We start from the raw sequence: 19,001 nt of genomic DNA on the forward strand, positions 1-19,001 counted from the left end.
GTAGTGTGTCGCCAAGTTGGAATCTTGGGACTGTTACGGTGCTCTTCCAGGCCTTGAGTACATTCTTTTTGAAATGTTCCGGTACACGCCCTGTCGCAACTGCGCCAGAAGGTCTGCGTTTGATGACCGAACCGTTATATCGAGGTGCAAAGAAAACGAACAAATTTTTGAAGCGATTGAGAACGTATAATTTAGGAAGAAGCGAGTCTGTGTACCTTGGCAATTTAGGGAGTTAGTTCCTCCTCCTCCAAGAAAAGAAAATCGGTTTTTGGAGATGCCTGTATTTTGAGCTAACTCTTCTTTTCCTGTACATTTGTTCGTTCTTGGCTCCCGCTTACAGTTGCGCCCTCATCGCGGAAACTCATTTATCTGCTGTGGCTGCTTTGCGCTGCTTTTAAGAAATCCGGGCAACGATGTAATACCCAAGTGTCGCATTTTTGGTGAGTTAGTACTTCATACTTAAGGAAATATTTGCGCGCACCCGAGACAGGAGATGGACAAGACAACATTGGTTTTTGAGCACGTGTGACATTGAAGAATATCTATTTTTATGTCTCTATTCTCATCTTGAATGTGATAGCAAATATACTGCTTGCATATATTTATAACTCATACAGCCTTATACATATGTTCAGAATGCTTAACTTTCACCTTTGCAGCTCCCCCCTCCGTTTGTAACTGTGTAATTAAAAAAAAATGTAAATTGTAGCGTTCAATGTTCCGAAGCGACGTACGGGCCATAGAGCAATACCGTAGTTGCGGGCTGCGGTTTAATTAAGACTCTAGCTCTCTTCAAACCGACTCTGACATCCCGCAGCGCACAAGAAATTCTGCACTGCACTTCCATCAAAATGCGGCTCGTGTGGCTGGAATAGAAACACCTCCTTTCGGAATAGCTACCGAACGCCAAAGTCACGGAATCATCGCGGTGGGCAAGGTTAGAATGGTGATAAATTTATTGCCTAGTCAAATGAAATTCTCTTGTTTAAGGCAGTTCATCAGAAACTTCGATATGTTAGCTGAAGGAAAAAGTAACCCTTTATATCTTTCCACTCATGGTATATTTGTATTTTGCTTCGGAAAACTAACCTTGTCGTGCTGAGAACTTTATCGGCTCTTTTGTTTCTCAGTTCCAAGCATCGCTGCGGACAGTATACTGAGGAAACTGCACTTTTTCTTTTGGTGAAACATTTCATTACTTGCGTATTACATGGTGTTACGGTGGCTCAGTGGTTACGGCGCTGTGCTGCTGACCTTAAAGGCACAGGTTCAGTCCTGGCAGCTGCAGTTGAATTTTGATGGAGGTAAAATTCTAGACGGCCGTGTACTGTGCGATGTCAGTGCACGTCAAAGAAAGCCAGCTGGTAGAAATTTCTGGAGCCCTTCAGTACGGCGTCCCTCTTAGCTTAGTTTGTTTAGGACGCTAAACACCCCTAAAACCGTAAACACATGTGTATTACGTATTTTTGTTTCCCTTATTTATTTGCGCTCCGTTTTTACGTGTGATTACATCCATCCTGTCCTGCTGATTTTCCGGTGGTTAGTGCATTCCTGAAGACACTATCGAACTGTTACGCAACAGCAGCGTTTTCAGGTGTGCCAGGAAACGCGCAGAAACGCATGAAAAATACGGCGAAGTGCCTTTTAGTGCGCCATTTTACTACACAACTGGTCAGCGTGGATGCGTAGACGCGCGGAAAACTGATTCCTACCAGGGCCAGAGCTATATGTAGTTGTGGCAGGAAATCTTTCAGCAGTTTGTTGTAAAAGACTGCAATGTTTCAGCGCTTGATCTGTCAGAACATTGAATGGGCTCATTCGTAGTGCATCCTATGCGCTTTACATCGGTACCTGCACACGTTCCAGCCGATATGAGCACAGCACAAGGTGACACACCTCGGTGTTGGAACTTGAGAAGCCTTTCACGACGCTCCGATAAAGAAAAAAAGACGAATAACGTCATAGTCTTTACCGACACCGCAGATGTAATATGGTTGGTGGTTTCTCTCTTGGAGCACTGTTTTTCGAGTCCTTCCAATGAAATCAGCAAACACGAGCTCTTTCACCATGATAAGGCTTCGACCATGTAAAAAGCTTTTTATGACGAGGATAAAGATCGAAAGCCTTTTGTGTACAAACTAGGAACAATATAAACAGGTAGATATTTAAGAGGTGAAAGAAATAATTACTACATATTTAAAAGAACATTATTTTTGTATCTTATTCCTCGCGCTTGGAAAAAAAATCGAGGTAAGTTAGCTGCAGTTTTCTCAGAACAGTGTAATAGTGCTTTGGGGTCCTGAGTGCCGTTCAGCTGCTTTAACTGAGGGAATGCATTACCTATCACTTAATATAGAGAGTGAAAAAATGTCAGCAAGTTTTATTTCTACTCGCGGAACTACATGACTGACTGTCATGTTACAGAAACGGCCTTTTTGCTGTATCTGTATCAAAACAATGTCAACGCGTCCTCTCCTTTAGAGAAGCTGGAAGACCGATGAAAGATAGAGGCTGCAAATAGGGCGAATGACAGAATTGCGTAAAATTTGAATGGTCGCAATGCTTTATTGCATATGGCGAAGCTTTGAATTTTTCTGCTCATTTAGTGCATACGACATTTGCTTCCAGTTTTCTCCTCATCAGAAAATGTAGAAATTGCTAGATTCATTCAAATTTATTTATGGTGTAATTATTCTTTCTTGAAATGACTCCTAGCTATAAATTATTTCTCATGGCAATTCATTATTGATTAGGTCCTGGAAGTTGTCTGCTTTTATCGAACGCTTTCAGTGGGTGGACAATGCAGAGTTTTGAAAGTCAGGAAATGTTGAAATGTTGAAATGTTGAAATGTTCGTAAATACCTTCGCGAATTCGGTCACTCACTGGTGGTGAAGTTTAAAACTTCCGCAGCACTGCAGCACTCTGGTCAGCCAGATTCATAGCCGCATTTTTGAAGCGAAAAGTTTCACTAGGCTCGTGAACACCCCGCTTCGCGTGAGCCGGAGGCCAGATTTGCCACTTCTGCGCATGCGCGAAACCGAGCGACGTCACGCACGGCGCAGGTGGACGCCGTCGCCGCCGCCGCGCGCTACTGCGCATGTGCGCCGCCGCTTCTCCTCCTCGCCACCGTTTGACCTTTCCCCGCAGCCGTGTGCAGTGCGCATTTGAAAGGAGGGGTACATAACGCGCGCTTGCCCATAGAACAGGCCCAGACACTCGCCATGGAAGGAGAAAAAGAAGCAACAGTCGGACGGCACAGAAACACCGATCCAGAAGTGGCATAGCTTGGGAGTTGGCAGAAAAGCAGTGAGAGCTTTTCGCTTCGAGATATCCAGGCTTAACCTTAGCTAAGCCACAGCCAATTTTTTTTTACTCATAACGCACTGTCCTGTTAAATGACAGCTGTCAAGTCTCAACAGTGGAATGTGTACGCACCGCAGCTACATGCTCTGCGCATAGCACCCGCGGTACGATGCGAAACACCGCGGCAGGTGCGTCATACAAGGTTATGAGCGGCCACATATTGACACCCCCTGAAAGGAGACGCGATTACTTGGGCAGACCCCGCCGATGGCGTAGAGTACCGATATACGTAACTGCATACATATGATCTGGACAAACACTGTAATCAGCTAATGTGTCCGAATCCAAGCCCACCATGACAATGATCTTCAAGGGAAGACTCGAAATGAGGCGATTACATTTTGGTCAACCAAGACTTTTTTACAGGCAACGCTCAGCTGAGGACACGCAGGTAGAAAGGAGCAACCAAGCCTGTGGGCCGAGTGTAGATTGATATTCATAATATTTTCATGCTGCTTCTATCGTGACAAGAAGAATCAGTGTAATCAGGCCATAGTGCACGTGCGTCTAAATTGGGGCAGGATGGTTGTATGCAAATGTACTGTGAATATTCCCTACCTGATTCCCTCGAAACAAAACCAGTGTTCCAATCGTACCTGCAGCAATGCCTTTTCTCACAACGGCACTCTAATGCACCGCGAAAGGATGGAGATAGTTCAGGAGAGCAGATGCAATCTGCGCTATTTATTGAAGTTTTTCTGTTGCAACAAATATCTTCGAGTGGAAAACAGCGGTGTGCTGAATCCTTTAAGACACAAGGTAATGCAGTTCAGCAGGATGCGTTGTTGGACAAGTTGGTTTATATTGCTTTAGAAAGATGGGATGCACACATGAGACAATCACAAGAAAGAAGACGGGACGGGCGCAATCCCGCAATCCCGTCCCAATTTTGCGCCTGTCCCGTCTTCTTTCTTGTGATTGTCTCATGTGTGCATCCCATCTTTCTAAAGGTAATGCGTAGCTAAGCAGGCTGTCACTGCTGCAACGTCACGGGTCCAAGTTCTGTTTCGTCACCTTGATGCTGTGAAAAGAAAGAAGACTAAGAAGCACACTGTCGGCCACAACAGCAAAGCTTGTTAACGCCGTACACCAGTTAGTCATTATCACTGACACATGTTATCTTCGGCGTCTGTAGCGCTCAAAGAACAATGTCTGACAGCACTTGTTTTTTAGTCAACTAGTACCTCGGCAGATTTAAAGGAAAGTCGATTAGAATATCTGTGTTTTTTGAGAAACTTTTCGCAGTGAATACTTAAAAAAAAATGAAGCCGAGTAATCCGGAGCACTTGGTCTTGTTTTGGTATGTTGCATGCTTAGTGCGAGCATTTCTTTTTCACAGCACGGGAAATTCAAGCGACCTATTCACACAATGCAAAACCCTTAATCATCGCGCCTTCATGAATGTGTTTCACAGATTGAAATTGCCATACAGCCGTGTATGTTAAGGTATTGTTCACTGTTTAGAGTCCTCAGTTAATCTACCACGTGCTAAAATAGCCCGCCAAATAGGAAGAAGAGAAGGGCGTGGCTGCACAGTCCGGAGAACCGCTTCCGCTTCTTCTAGAGAAAGCGCTCGGCGAGATATAGGCAGGCTAGTTTCCATCTTTGACATGTCTCAGTTGATCGTTTTCACACCAAACACCACTGCGCGCGTACTTCTTATAGACTCGTTCCTATATGACTGAAATTTCGAAAGCTTCTATGCCCACAAGCGGGCGCTTTGAGCGATCGAAGCACGATCTCTGTAGCACCACCCTGAATGCACATTTGTTATACCAGACAGTGTGTTAAGCGCCCGTAGACAGGAGTAACTATTTTTATGGCACTCACCTTAGGCAATTTACTCTGGACGCCCACGTCGTTAGTATCATTGGTTCCCTCACTTTCCCACATACACCTGTGAACCATGCGGGAGATGTATCTGCGATCCACCACTTCTCCGTCGTTACGTTCTGCAGGTGAATGGTGTATTTCTTTAGCGGTCACAAGATCATGAAACAACATAACAGCAACCAACTAAAATGCAACTACGGCAGCTCTTGAAAGAACACTGGCAAATATAGCGGGTGTTTCAGCGATTAAAGTGGAGCCGCCGCAGTATGGCTCATTGGTTATTGCGCTCGGCTGCTGACCCGAAACAAGTGGGTTCGATCCCGGCTGCGGCGGCCGCATTTAGATGAAGGCGAAATGCTAGAGTCCCGTGTACTGTGCGATGTCAGTGCAGGTTAGAACCCAAAGTGGTCGAAATTCGGTGGAGCCCTTCATTACGGCGTCCCTCATAGCCTGAGTCGCATTGGGACGTTAAACCCTCTAAAGATAAACGATTAAATTGGGGCCTTTATTCTTCTTTTCTTATCCACGTCTTTTGCTGCTTTCATAATCCAGTGAACACTTTTAAAAAAATATAGAGTTTACAAGGAAAATAGAAAACGTAGCCCGTAGCCCACTCTCAGGTTTGGCTGGCCTCAGTAACTGCGAAAACATGCAAGTGGTCTAATGAATTAACCTACATTTACTAGTTATCTTTGTATTAATACCTGTATCGTTATGCCGTATCATTTCTTGGAACAAAGAGTACGCGTGCTAGGTGTTAGGTGTGTGGGTGTTAGGTGTGGTATTAATAATGGTCGTATTTTTCGCCAGTATTGTCTAGAGCGCGGAAGTAGTGTTTTGCGGAACAAATAAAGTGATATTTGGACTCAGCTCCTTTATTGCCCATTCAGTGCGATTGCCAGAGCAAATTGTGCGTCTGCGCTGCTTAGCTCCTGCGCAAAAATGGTCTCTAGAATCAAATGCCTGCTTAAAATTTTCACTTCTTTCCTGTGTTCCTGACAGGTGCGCTGACCAAATGTACACAGACTGCGTTCTGAGAACGTTTTCTCTGAATTTGCGTCAGAGTTACCACTGGTTGTGATGAAAATATTGTGGTTCTGGCATGATGGAGCCTAAGTGCGAAAGCGCATTTTGGTGGGGTCAAACCGAAGCAAGAGTGTTAGGGCGTTTCTGACCTTGAGGGTGCAGAAATAAATTTTACGGCGAATGGATTTCGAACCCGCGGCGGAACGGATCAGCTTTGCTGTCCACTTCCCAAGGGCACTATACTATCGACGATGTTTTTCTTTATTTCCTGTTCATGGTCATAAAAAAAGGCTACAGCAATAGCAGAGCAAAATAACAATAGCAGTTAAATAATCTTTAAAGTGGTAGTCGCAGTTGAAGCTGTCCTGTGATAAAAAACGCTTCAGGTTTGCTAGATCAGGCCTTAGTTTGCTATCGCCGCAACCGATCGCGCCTGGTTTCAAACGGCAACACACAGTAGCGCCGTCTATTGCACTTCGTCGTCTTTATCGACTTCCATCTGCCGTGTGAACAGATCAGATAAGCTTAACCTCGATCAAAGCTTGACATGAGTCTAATATCGTCGCAATACGTGCCGACAATCCAGCAAAGCAAAACCGTGAGCCAACCAAACTAAACCCATGCTTTCGTACGTCGGCTTGGTTTCGTGACGTTAAAATCCCACCGCTATTTTCTTCATCGACTCAGAAATTAGTAGTACTGTTTTTTGCTAATCAATGGACTGGGCGTGCTGGGACCACATCGTGGAGTACTAGGTTGCCTGATTTATCGCTTTTGGAAATTCTCCGTGTAGAATATACTAAAAGTAACATTTTCAGGACAGATCCAGCAAAGCTGTAACATTTGAAGGAACGTGTAGGAATAATATTAGGAAGCATGGTCAGACAGATACTTTTATCTGTTGTGAAAGCCGAGAAAGGCAGCCTTCTCAGCATCGCAATGGTCGGAAACCAATTTTAGCACGTCTTGTAAAACATAAGTTTTCGGTTTGGTTTGGTTTGGTTTATGGGGTTTAACGTCCCAAAGCGACTAAGGCTATGAGAGACGCCGTAGTGGAGGGCTCCGGAAATTTCGACCACCTGGGGTTCTTTAACGTGCACTGACATCGCACAGTATACGGGCCTCTAGAATTTCTCCTCCAAAGAAATTCTAGCCGCCATGGCCAGGATCGAACCCGCGTCTTTCGGATCAGCAGCCGAGCACCATAACCCCTGAGCCACCACGGCGGCCATAAGTTATCGTTCCAAATGAAATTTATTTAGGAGAACTCCCGAATGGGGCTGTAACCAACTGCAACACTGAAGCATACCTATTTTGTTCAGTCATGTGCCTCATATGACTCGAAGCTAGTCAACATTTGAGGTCAAGATTTCCTAGCCATGGGCTACCAGTTTTGAAAACGCATGAGACTCGTTACGCGCTCGGAACTGAGGCACCTGGTGCGAAATGCTGTTGCGCTATAATTCAAAAAAAACTTTTGGTGCGGATTCAGTATTTTTCGAGCTGTCCAGCCGGCCTAACGTGAAGTTAACCTTCACTGAAATTACTCAGTGGATGTCAATAAAACGGCGTCGCTAAACAGAACTCTACATGATACAGCAGAAGCGTGGTATTATTTCTTCAATGATATTAGCTTGGCGCCAACGAAAATAAAAAGGAGTGTTTCAGTAGTTAAGTGCAAAGGCCATTGTTTATCAGATCGGCGTAGTTGGCGATGACTGTCCATTTTCTTGCGCTGTGCGTTGAAGAGAAAGATAACTCTGGTCGCGGTTATAACTGAGCGTCGAGGCTCTCTAGCCAGGGAAGTTACCACGGGCGTTTTGAAGTAATCCCCGCAGTGATTGCAATCGGGGGTATTCATGTGACGTCACGGACACCATTTTGTGGTACAGCGTGCAACTTCAGCAGTGGAAACCGGAACATGTGGTGATAAACCGATTAGATAAGCTTGCAGCCTTTCACCGTGCTCTATACAGCAGAAAATTGTCCCAGTTGTGGCGTCCGTGCATACTCACTCGTTGCGTTTGCGCAAGACTTCCGGTACTCCTCGTGTGGTATGTTTCGGTTACGAGCCGGAAAAGGTCCAGATTTTCACGTGGCGGAGGACTTCAGACAACTTTTCTTCACGTTAAAAAATGACGTCTTATCGCCTCCTCCCTGGCTACAATCTCGCCATTGGTAATAACCGTCAAATATTGATCATTAGAAAGATAATGAATTAATTTTCGTTAACCTGCTAGCTAATTAGCACGGTTTTCAAAACTACTGACGTCAAGCGCTGCACTCCTGGAGAGCATTTATTTTTGTCTCTAAAGGCTATTTTCAAGAATTTTTGAAAGTGCTCGCTGAAACATCTGGTATATTTCGCTATTGAAAGCAATGTGTAGCTACTGAAAGCAAAAATCTTTCAGGAAATGCGCTTGCACAGTGGTAATGAGTGACGTTCCCTAAGATATTTTGATCACTTCACTTCACTCCAGAGCACAAAAAATGAACAAGAATAAATAGAATGACAACACAAAGAAGCGTGTTGCGATGTCTTCCTATCCGTCCGCGTTAATTTTTTGCACCCTGCGGTGAAGTGAAGCTTGTGGAAGCAACCAGCCCAGCAATTCATCTTGAGAAAGTACTTTGATTTTGAGTTTGTAGTTTTCAGCGATATTTTATGTTCTTCGCTCTTTCGCAACGGCACATATTTACATTTTTTTCCCAAAAAGACAGAGGCATAAGCGAGGGCTGCAAAGTGAAGGCACTGTTCAACTGGGATAGCAAAATTTTCGGAACTCATCAAGTATAAAGCGACCAAGTGCACATAGCTGGGCAACGTAGTTTAAGGCTGGGTCTATTCGGACAAAAAGAAAAACAAAACAGCCTGAACTACAAAAACCAAAAAGCATAAAAAAACCACTGACAATTGCCCACTAGGTTGAATATCTGAAAAAAAAAATGCCATGAGAAATTCGACACGCAATAAATGACATTTTGGAGAAAAGAGAATGAAGTGAACGTGTTGTCAATGCAGGCATTGTATATATGGCGATATTTTGTATTATCTTGGAGAGATGAAGCTTTAGTCAGTTGTCGCCTTACCGAATATCAGACTGACGGCAAGTGAGACGACCATGTCCACAATGAAGCCGAAAAAAACAGTCCACATGAATGAGATGTGGTAGAACAAAAAGATGCCCCTGCGTGAAGAAAGAGACACAAAATTGAGCACTAACTGCTGACCAACAATAAAACCTACATAGACATCAAATCTTGGTGATATTAGACAGGCAGGACTTATACTTTCAGATCTGCCTCGTCAAATGTATCCTTTGTGAGGAAAATATGAAAGAGCGTCCAAAAACGCTTTTGAATTATTTTGGCGTTGTATACTACGGACAACTGACACAAGCGAGAGGAACTTTATTTCAAAGGAATAGTCTATGCGATGCGTATGCGCCGAAGCTCTGAAAGAATGTGACCGAAACAGCCATCCTGGTAAAGGTCAGGCCGTACGTCCTTTCCCTTCGCTCCTTTTATTATTTTGCTGATGAAATTGCGGGGATTTAGATTTCTGATCCGCTGTTTCTTTTGTACAAACAAAGCAAAATCAAAGATTTGACGTACCTCGGTGTTGGCGGCGGCTCGGAGGATCCTGCCGTAATGGTCTGGTTGAAATGTAAACATCCGGCGGTGGTAGTGGGCAGAGCATGCGGTTTCGGTGGGTACACGACAGAACCAAGGGCGAGCCACACTGAGGTGACTACGGCCACTGCAGTGCCCACCATGACAGCCTGCGAGGTGCATCACACGTACACGCATACAGTATGCCTTCTCATGCTCTTCTCTAGTTTAGAAGTTTAACTGTATTATTTATCTATTTTAAGTATTTCTGTGAAGCGGCAGGTCAAGTAGGACCATGTTGGAGGTGGTTCGACCACATTGCAAAGATTACAATCGACACAGTATATCAATGCAGCAAGGGGTGCAAAAGAAACTAGTAGGAAAAATGCATCCGGTCGAATTATTCCTAAAATCCGGGAAGCAAAAAAAAAAATGCGTCGGGGAAGACAGGTTGCCCTCTCTTCCGCTTTCAGTGAGCTATCAGGTCTTTTTTGGTATTCGGCGCACTGTTATTGATTTAATTTATGGAGATTAATCTTCGAGGTTTCGGCGCCGTACACCAACTAAGCAACCTACCTCGGTTTCATACTGCTCTTTTGGTTCATACTTGTAAGAAGCGGATCATACTTTGAACAGAGTGAAGTGCAGTGCACCTCATTCTTATTAATTTGCTAACTTCAGCCTCAAAAACACGATGGATTTAACTTGACGTATCTATCGGATGCGAGAAATTAAATCTTGTCAACATCTCGATAGAGGAAGACTCCGAAGATTTGCCCATGTACATGGATGATTGCTGATGAGCGGTGGGGTAACATGCGTTACATGTCGTTACCTTAAATTAGATTTACTTCAACTGTCACATCACGCTTGCCGCGTGGAATTCCGGCCAATTTTGCAATGCCCGTTTACAATCCTTGGACCCAGATCTGAAGCTCCGGCTACCATCAGGCCTACCACGACGAGAAGAAACTTTGCTGTGTCGCCTCTGGCTTGATGTAGCTTTCACCAACCACTACTCATTCTTAATCGGTATGGCTGATAGTCCTGCATGTTCCATCTGCGGGTATGACGAGACCATACCCAACATTCTTTGTGACTGCCCTGCCTACACCACCGAAAGGCAGTCTCTCAGCCGTGCGCTGGAGCGCCTTGATCCACGCCCTTTCACGGATTTAAATGAAGATTCTCGGCCACTGGCCGCGGCGGTCGTCGGCGGAGAAGGCCTGCAAGGCACTGCTCCGCTTCTTGAGAACTTCTGGCCTGCACGATAGGCTGTGACTTCAACGAACAGTGACGTTTTAGAGTGACTTCAATTTTCTGTTACTCTCCTTTCTCTTTCTTTTTTTATACCCTCACTCTTTTCCCCCCGTGTAGGGTAGCAAACCGATTATTCTTTCGGTTAACCTCCCTGCCTTTCCTCTTCTACATCCTCCTCCTCCTACTTCAACTGTCAAGATTCGAGATGGAGGTGAGTTTGCTCTAAACTCGCCCATTTATCGTGGTCAATGTATTTGCGCAGATTCGATTTCGAAGCATTCCCTGCACGACACGTCATTTATTGCAAGTAGTGTCTTTATGAAGACGTCAGAGATGTTGAACGTAACTGCTATGTGATCTTTTTACGTTGTTTTGTTTTCATCATAGCAACTGCGGGCATTTCCCGCAGGCTGAGTCGTACTTTTAAAAACTTTCAGGGCGACGGAGCAACTATAATCATACTAAGACAGGAGGCCTCAGCGGCTGAGTCATGTAATCTGCTCTATATTACGAAACTTGCACACCACGTGACATTTTCTATGTGCTTTTCCTTCATCCGCATTAAAAAATCTCTGGAAAAGGTACTACAAGAGTCAATAAAAACCGGAAGAAAACAGCTGCAATAACAACTGAAAAATTCACAGCTACTTGTCGTTTCCTGAAAAAGAACGGAAACGATTGCCCATGGGCTTCAGGCACTGCTATGCGCAGATTATACAGAGCCATTCCGCCAAGACGCATCCCCCAGCACCAACCTAAGCCTATTGCCGCACAGTACAGATAATATGGCTACAACAGAAGCATGTCGGTAAATTTAGACAGCTGACGCTACGTGCTGTCCAATACTGTGCTATTGTCCGTGTTTAATTTGGGTCAGCGTTATACGCGGGTAGTGCAATATTTTATGCCCCGAAGTCCTTTAAGCACGCACTGTTGCCACAAGACCCGTTCACATTAAAATTTTCGGCCATTACAAACGTAGTGTTTCGGGCCAGTAACACGCAAAGACTTCGTGTTGCTATTCGTGCATTTCTGGACCGTTACATGCTTTGGTGCAGCGTAGAGCTGCAGGTTTTCTTTGCATTGTGTCTCGGTATGGCTGGCATTGTATGGCTGTAGAAGAGTGTTATGTGAAAATGTTGGAAGATATCTGCTACTACTGCTAAGCTACCATAGTCCTACATAAAGCCAGCAATCAAATTCTAATAAAGAAGGGTGCCAGGCTGGGAGACACGATCTCGCCAGTGATTTTTTCTGAAAGCTACCTGCGGAGCAAGGCCACGAAGTTGCTATTAATACAATGAAGTCTTGCGAGGTTGCTTTTCCACATATCCGCAACGAATTTTGCAAGAACCCATAGACCTTTCGTGCGCGAAACAACTTCTGCTTCCGACTTCATAGCACAGCTGCGAAAATTGTCATCTGAAAGAAAAAGATTCTAAAAGTCTGGATACCCACAGCTTTGAGGACCAGAACAGTTACTGTCCTTTTTTTAGTACCAGCTTGTGTTAACGTTAGTTTGGCGGGGTAATGCGATAAATGAGAATGTTCTATTTTTTATTCATTTTATCATTCGCGACTTTATTTGGCAACGTGTTCCTCCGCACGTGAATCGAAATAGATGGCGCTGGAGAGATGGCCATAGCTAATGCATGTTTAAAGATTTGTTCTGGGAACCATACTAAGAAATGATCGTTTTTTAGCGCATCTAATAGCTGCGTTTTTCTTACCTTCATAGAGCATGAATGCTTTTGATCTCCTGGCCGTTAAGAGGAAAGAAGTCAAAAGGATTCCTATATTATGCGCTGAAAATCTTGCACTGAAAATCCTCACGTAGATATACACCCACAGTGATAATAAATGGAGGGCAATATTAGAGCACAAATACAATTTCATTAGTGCCTTTAAGCATCCTGGAGTAGATATATGCAGCCTAATTCTGATCCTTCGGATTACCTTGTGCAGAATTAAATATCTTTCAATACGCCGGGAATATGATTAAATTGCAACCCGCGCCTGTTAAGTCGCTGACTTAAGAGACAGGAGTGTTTGTAAATTAATAAAGTGATGAAATTTTTTCACCAGTAACCTCCGATAAATTCTGGACGGGGGGTGTGCTAATATTAGAGAACAGTAGAGCTTGCGAAACTTCAGACTCATAAAGCAGGATGAAAGGAGGACAGATAAGGCCTGACGTAAGTACAATGAACAGTTGATATTACAAGCAAGGTAAATAAACTACATTCCCTAGTATTTCGGAAGAAAAAAAATTGTCGATTTAGAGAAATAAAAGGGCACTTGATATAAACTTCCAAAAACTTCAGTTAGGTTCAACACACTCTTTTGTAGCCTTCCGCAGTTACAATAAAAAATACGAAGATTTCGCGTGATAGCATTCGTGGTAGTCAACAACGCGGTGGACAGCAATGACTTGAAAGGAAGATGGGACTGCACCACACTGTTGTCTACCATTAATCTGTAACAACAAAGCCAGCATTCTTCGCTCACATTCACCTTTTTCTTGCAGCAGGGAAAAAAGAAGCCGAGAACGAAGATGGCCACCAGGGGACCAGCCAGGGCGCCCACCAGGGATGACACGGCCTGCGTGTACAAAAGCATTCCGAACACATTAAAAACACAAAAACCGCGCTTACTCCTCTAATCATGTGTTTTTTTTAGTTCTCTCTCGAAACAAATCTATCTAAAGATAGCCAGAAGCAGAGCTGTGCGAAGCTTGACCTGCGCCTTTTACTATACGCAGACAAGGACGACAGATGCTTTCGTAGTAAAAAAAATAGACACCCGACATGCATAATGCGTAATCCTAGTAGCATTTCGACACGAGTACATCAGATATGAGTTTAGTAGAACGACCTGAAAATGAAAATTGGTTTTGGTTTTGTGGAAAGAAACTGGCGCAGTAACTGTCTCGCATGATGGACACCTGAACCGGACCGTAAGAGAAGGGATAAAAGAGGGAGTGAAAGAAGAAAGAAGAAAAAAGTGCCGTAGTGGAGGTCTCCGGAATAATTTCGACCACCTGGAGATCTTTAACGTGCACTGACATCGCACAGCAGACGGTCGCGTTTTGCGTTTCGCCTACACCGAAACGCGGCCGCCGCGGTCTGGTTCGAACCTCCGGGTACTCTGGCTTACTTGACGAGCATGTTAACCACTGAGCCGATAACAGCATTTTCGTGCTGAAGAAAAACTTCAGCATCGTAAGCAAATAGAACTCCCTCCGGTAGCAAGGAAATAGAAATACCACTTTGTTTTATTGCTCTCAAAAAAGGACATAGACTCTGTTTACACTACCAAAATAAAAATTTGTGGTCTTTTCTGTGCTACACCTGTGCTAGGTCAGTGCAAGAATGCCGGTGTGCTGCGCAAGTTTTTGTTGACATGCACTGACACCGATCTTCGTCAGTAGAAAAACCTTCCTGCAGCCGTTTTATCGGGCCTGCCTCACGTGTCGTTCATAAGGACGGTGACTGCGCTATCAATTGATCAAAGAGTTGTAAAGGCCTAGTTGTACTCTGTGCTGGAGACGCCGCTCTATAAGATGTTCCACACTTCTTTCTCGGCCGCTGCTCGCAAAGGCCACCCTGTAGTCGCTTCGTTGCGTTTTCACCTGGTTGCTTGGTTCTGTTCTGAGCGTTGCTTTTCTGACATTAAGACAGTGTTGTATATTCTACGACTTCCTAGTTCCCTTGTTCTCACCTCATCGTCGAAGCAGCCAGTCGTCCTAGTTTCGTTACGCGCGCGCGGCGTTCCTGTGCGGCTCAGCCGCCGTCGTCGCTTTGGTGCGACGCGCGTCTTTCACCTCCTCCTCTTTCAGTTTCTTTCTGTCTATACGTGGCAGTGGGGTTGGCCTAATTGGTGCCATTCAAAAGACACGGTGATGCTTCCGCCCTCTCTAAGCGCCTCCCATACCGCACCCATCCCCTTCCCTGTGGGAAGACGCCCTGCCCAGCACAGTCCTGTACGACTAACGTGCCGGGATCGCCCAGGTCATCCGGATAGTCGCGCCTCCTGGCGCGATTTGACGCAACTTCAAGCCTTAGCTGAGAATGATTTTAAAGTGAAAGCTTTACTACTTGCACTTTCAAGCCTTTGCCGTGCGACGGCGGTGCACATGAAATGACCTTTCGCATGACCTCTTTGTGACGTCATGCCGAAGAGCTGGGCGACCATCTCGCGCCGTCTGCGAGTAGTGGCGGTGCCACCACCGGCGGCCTTAGATTAGATTACATTAGATTACATTAGATTGGATTGGATTACATTGGATTGGATTGTATAACCGATGCATCACCACAAGTCTAACCACAAGCACCACCACCAGCTACACTACCAGCTGAACCATGGCGTAGCTACGGATATTGCTTTCGCAATTACCGGGCTTAACCAAGCTAAGCCACAGCGATTTTTTTTCCTCTCTCACTTTTTTTTCCCTTATTTATTCACTCTGCGTCCAATACTATCTAGGTTTCTGTTCTGTGCATGGAGCGGTTCATATTGCGCTTTTCTCCGCCATGTGAGCAAAGTAAAAACGACGCAGGAAAACATACATGCAGAATAAACACGAACGCTTACTAAAATCCTAAGTTAGAAGCGCGCATTAATTCTTGCCAACTTTGTTGTCCGCGTTTTTCGACATTTTTTGTTGCCGGTGCGAACAGTGGCACCAGCTAATAAAATAAAGTGCAATCTACCTGTTATGTTAAATCGCCATAAAGATGAGTAACTTTTCGTGCAAAAAGCTACAAGAATAGTTCAGTAAATTGTAATTGCCATCTGCCTCGCATTTTGTGGTTATATAACTTTGGATATGTGTCCTATTTTGTGTGCTTTGTATTTATGTGTGGACTTTGTATATATATGCACTCTGTTTAATCCTTTAAAGGATAGCATTTCTCTGTACATACTGGCTGTCGCTGCTCTGTAAAACTCCGGGACTCAGTCAAGGACCAGTCGGACTTTTTAGCCCGGAAAAAAGTTCTAGTGAATAACTGGAGGATAAATTGAATAGAAATTGAATTGAAATTGAAAATGCGACGTAACTTCATCTCGCCAACCTGGTAATGTGTTTTTTTTTTTGTACACAGATGCTAAATGGAGAAAGCTCAAACCATAACGCATTGTAGCGAACGATTTTGAGAGAAACATACAAACTCCTCAGAACCGCCAGGTGTTTAAGGAGTGGGCGTCACTGCGGAAGCAGTCGAAGAACACTGTCGCGCCATTCAATACCTAACATGCAAAATATTTCAACTTCATGATGCTAAAAGCCACCGCGGTGGCTCAGTGGTTGGGATGCTCGGCTGCTGACCCGAAAGACGCGGGTTGGATCCAGGCCGCGGCGGCCGCCTTTCGATGAGCGCGAAATGCTAGAGGCCCATACACTGTGCCATGTCAGTGCACGTTAAATATCCTCACGTGGTCCAAATTTCCGCAGCCCTCCTACGGCACCCCTCATAGCCTGAATCACTTTGGGATGTTAAACACCATAAAACCAATCGCGATGCGAATAACTTTTTTGTGTGCCGAAATATGCATTAGAAGAATAGCAAACCATGATGAAAGATATATAGCATTCTAAATTGAATGTACCGCGCCCGAAATTGGTTACCGCAAGCAGAAATACCGAATAGAAATTTAACAGGCTGCCTCGTCGAGATAGCCCAGTTGTCAGAGGCACCGACTGGCGCTTATTAGACGCGGGTCTAAATGCCAATCTAATCTATCCTTTTTTGCGTGCATTTTCTTTTCTCTAGCTGTCTCGTTGTGTGGACGGACGGACGGACGAACGCATGAGGGGGCGGAAAAAAGTGATCCGGCTGCTATGGGCAACATAATCCGTGTCCAAAATCCCCCTTCTGAAATTATCCCAAAGTTCCCACCACCACAACAAATTACTGACAAGGTGAGGAGAAAATTTCAGCTCTAAAAAGGGCAGTCTCTTGAGTGGGCTACTTTATTCAAGAGTCCGTCCTTGGAACACGCTCTCCGACTGCCACCATTACCGCACGCCTCCACAGTAATAAAGAATAACATCTGAAAAATGGGAAAAAAAATTGCTCACCTGCACGATAGAGTTCATTGTACCGGCGAGAAAGGCAAGAGCTATGGAGAGCACGCCGTATGCTGCGGCTGCAAATTCAATAGTACTGTTGAAATTTCTCCCTGTTCATCTGATCTAGAACAAGTCATTGTGTTATCGCCTACCAATGCACTTAGTGAGTCTCAGAGCAGCGGCTTCTTTGATTTGAACCCGAGGGCGAACGAAGTCTTCCCAGGTCACAGCGGCGAGGGCATTGTAGCCAGATGACAGGGTGCTGGAAGAAGAGTACGAAGCAAAATTTAAGCATCATGGCTACTTGGAGAAAGCTCCCTTTTACACAATAATCGGAATCTATTAAGTCAAAATCTTGCAGAATAGAATAGGCTGTACCTTTCCTTTTCTAACAGAAACGCAGGTAATACTTGTCACAGATAATGTCCTAAAAATGCATGCACCAATAAGAGGAGAAGCTTTATACAGGACCGAGAACTGACCTGAGTGAGCTGCTGTAGACAGCAGCTGCTAACAAACCGCACAGTCCAGGGTAGTCGCGTAGCAAATCTTGCACTATGTACGGCATAAGCTGGAATAAAAGTGACAAAGAATAGGTTGGGGCAACCGAAAAGGAAATAAATATAATATGCCCCTGCCTGCACCACGTACGTACAAAAGGCTTAACCCAATCCTAAAATAAAAGAATAGACCCGTAGGCAAATTGTAATTTCACCACCCGCAGGTGGAAAAGTAAATTAAAAGGGAAAAGCTACTATAGCGACCCACAGCCGGAGGAGCGGGTCCGGGGAGACTCCCCTGATCTCCCCTGGGAAGTAGCGGAAGGGATGGGCAGATGGATGGGAAAAGAGGTTGTAAGGAATGGGTTGGGACAAAGGTTGGGAATGGGGACAGCGAGGTTTTTGTTCAGATCCTTCGATTGTCTCGACTCCATTGCTGGCCTGCCTGGCCAGGGCAGGGAGAGCATCGAGATTGCCCAATGGTGCGGCCCCACTCAAGGGATGCCCCACCACCCACCATACGCAACGGGCTCCGACCGTCGGAGAAAGGAAAACCTAACACGGGGTCAGTAGCTACCTGAGGCTCCTCCACGGCACTAGGAAGCTTTTCCAACCTGCCGGCTACTCGCCGTCGAGTGCTTTTCGCAGTTTTTCAGACTCCGGAAGTATGTGTGATGTGGTCCGGCCAGTAGAGGCTTAGGTCTTCGGCCTAACGGACCCCGGCTCTCAGCGTCATGACTTAACACCTCCGCGGGGACCCATCAGTGCTTCCCTCCATCCAACCATGCACTTATTTCCTCCCCTAGCTTGCTCTTCTCCTACCGAGGAGAGAGTGTTCAAGGCCGGGCGACCGGGCCACTAACCAAGAACGTAGCTTAGGGTGAGATGGCCCGGGCCTACTCCACCGGTACTCCACAACATCGACGGTTTTTGCCATACTCTTACGAGGTCGTACTAGGCCCCCATCCCCCGGCGTCCCGCAAGGCCGTTAAGCCTGTGGCCGGCCGTGAGGCCGCTTCCCCGGGGCGCCGTGTCCTCAGAGCCTGGCCACTATAAACCCCCGCGCGGACCTGGTTTCTCCGTAACCAGAAACCGACGCGTCGGTAGCCAGACTTACACGCCCCCGCGTGCGGAGGAAGGTAGCATGTATTTGAAAACCTTTCGTTCTTTGGACATGGCTTCCGGGCCGGATTTCATGGGTCCAACCTGAGTATAAAGCCAGGCCTGCCTCCGCTCAGGCATCGGACCTCACGCGCACGACTGGCCCTCAATGTCGCCTGGGAGTCGCTGCCACTCCCATGGGGTTTTGCATCCCCAGAGGATGGGTCCCGGC

General features: G+C 45.6%; 1 protein-coding gene across 2 annotated transcripts in view; it reads right to left on the reverse strand.

The window, feature by feature from the left end:
* Positions 1–3,924: 3,924 nt before the first annotated feature.
* LOC149359663 (sodium-coupled monocarboxylate transporter 1-like) overlaps positions 3,925–19,001 on the reverse strand; it is a 38,390-nt gene continuing 23,313 nt past the window's right edge. The window contains exons 11-18 of one of the 2 annotated variants that reach the window (XM_089569096.1): positions 17,651–17,739; positions 17,321–17,430; positions 17,178–17,245; positions 13,610–13,696; positions 9,839–10,005; positions 9,314–9,411; positions 5,195–5,316; positions 3,925–4,385 (exon numbers count right to left, since the gene is read on the reverse strand). In XM_089569096.1, the coding sequence (XP_089425222.1) occupies positions 4,338–4,385; positions 5,195–5,316; positions 9,314–9,411; positions 9,839–10,005; positions 13,610–13,696; positions 17,178–17,245; positions 17,321–17,430; positions 17,651–17,739 (789 nt within the window). In that variant the 3' untranslated portion in view covers positions 3,925–4,337. The remainder of the gene's footprint in view (positions 4,386–5,194; positions 5,317–9,313; positions 9,412–9,838; positions 10,006–13,609; positions 13,697–17,177; positions 17,246–17,320; positions 17,431–17,650; positions 17,740–19,001) is intronic. The other variant, XR_016288291.1, reaches the window with a different exon arrangement.

This window comes from Amblyomma mixtum, chromosome 2 (genome assembly GCF_055824585.1).
Source record: "Amblyomma mixtum isolate Tamu chromosome 2, ASM5582458v1, whole genome shotgun sequence".
In the NCBI taxonomy this organism is placed as follows: domain Eukaryota; kingdom Metazoa; phylum Arthropoda; class Arachnida; order Ixodida; family Ixodidae; genus Amblyomma; species Amblyomma mixtum.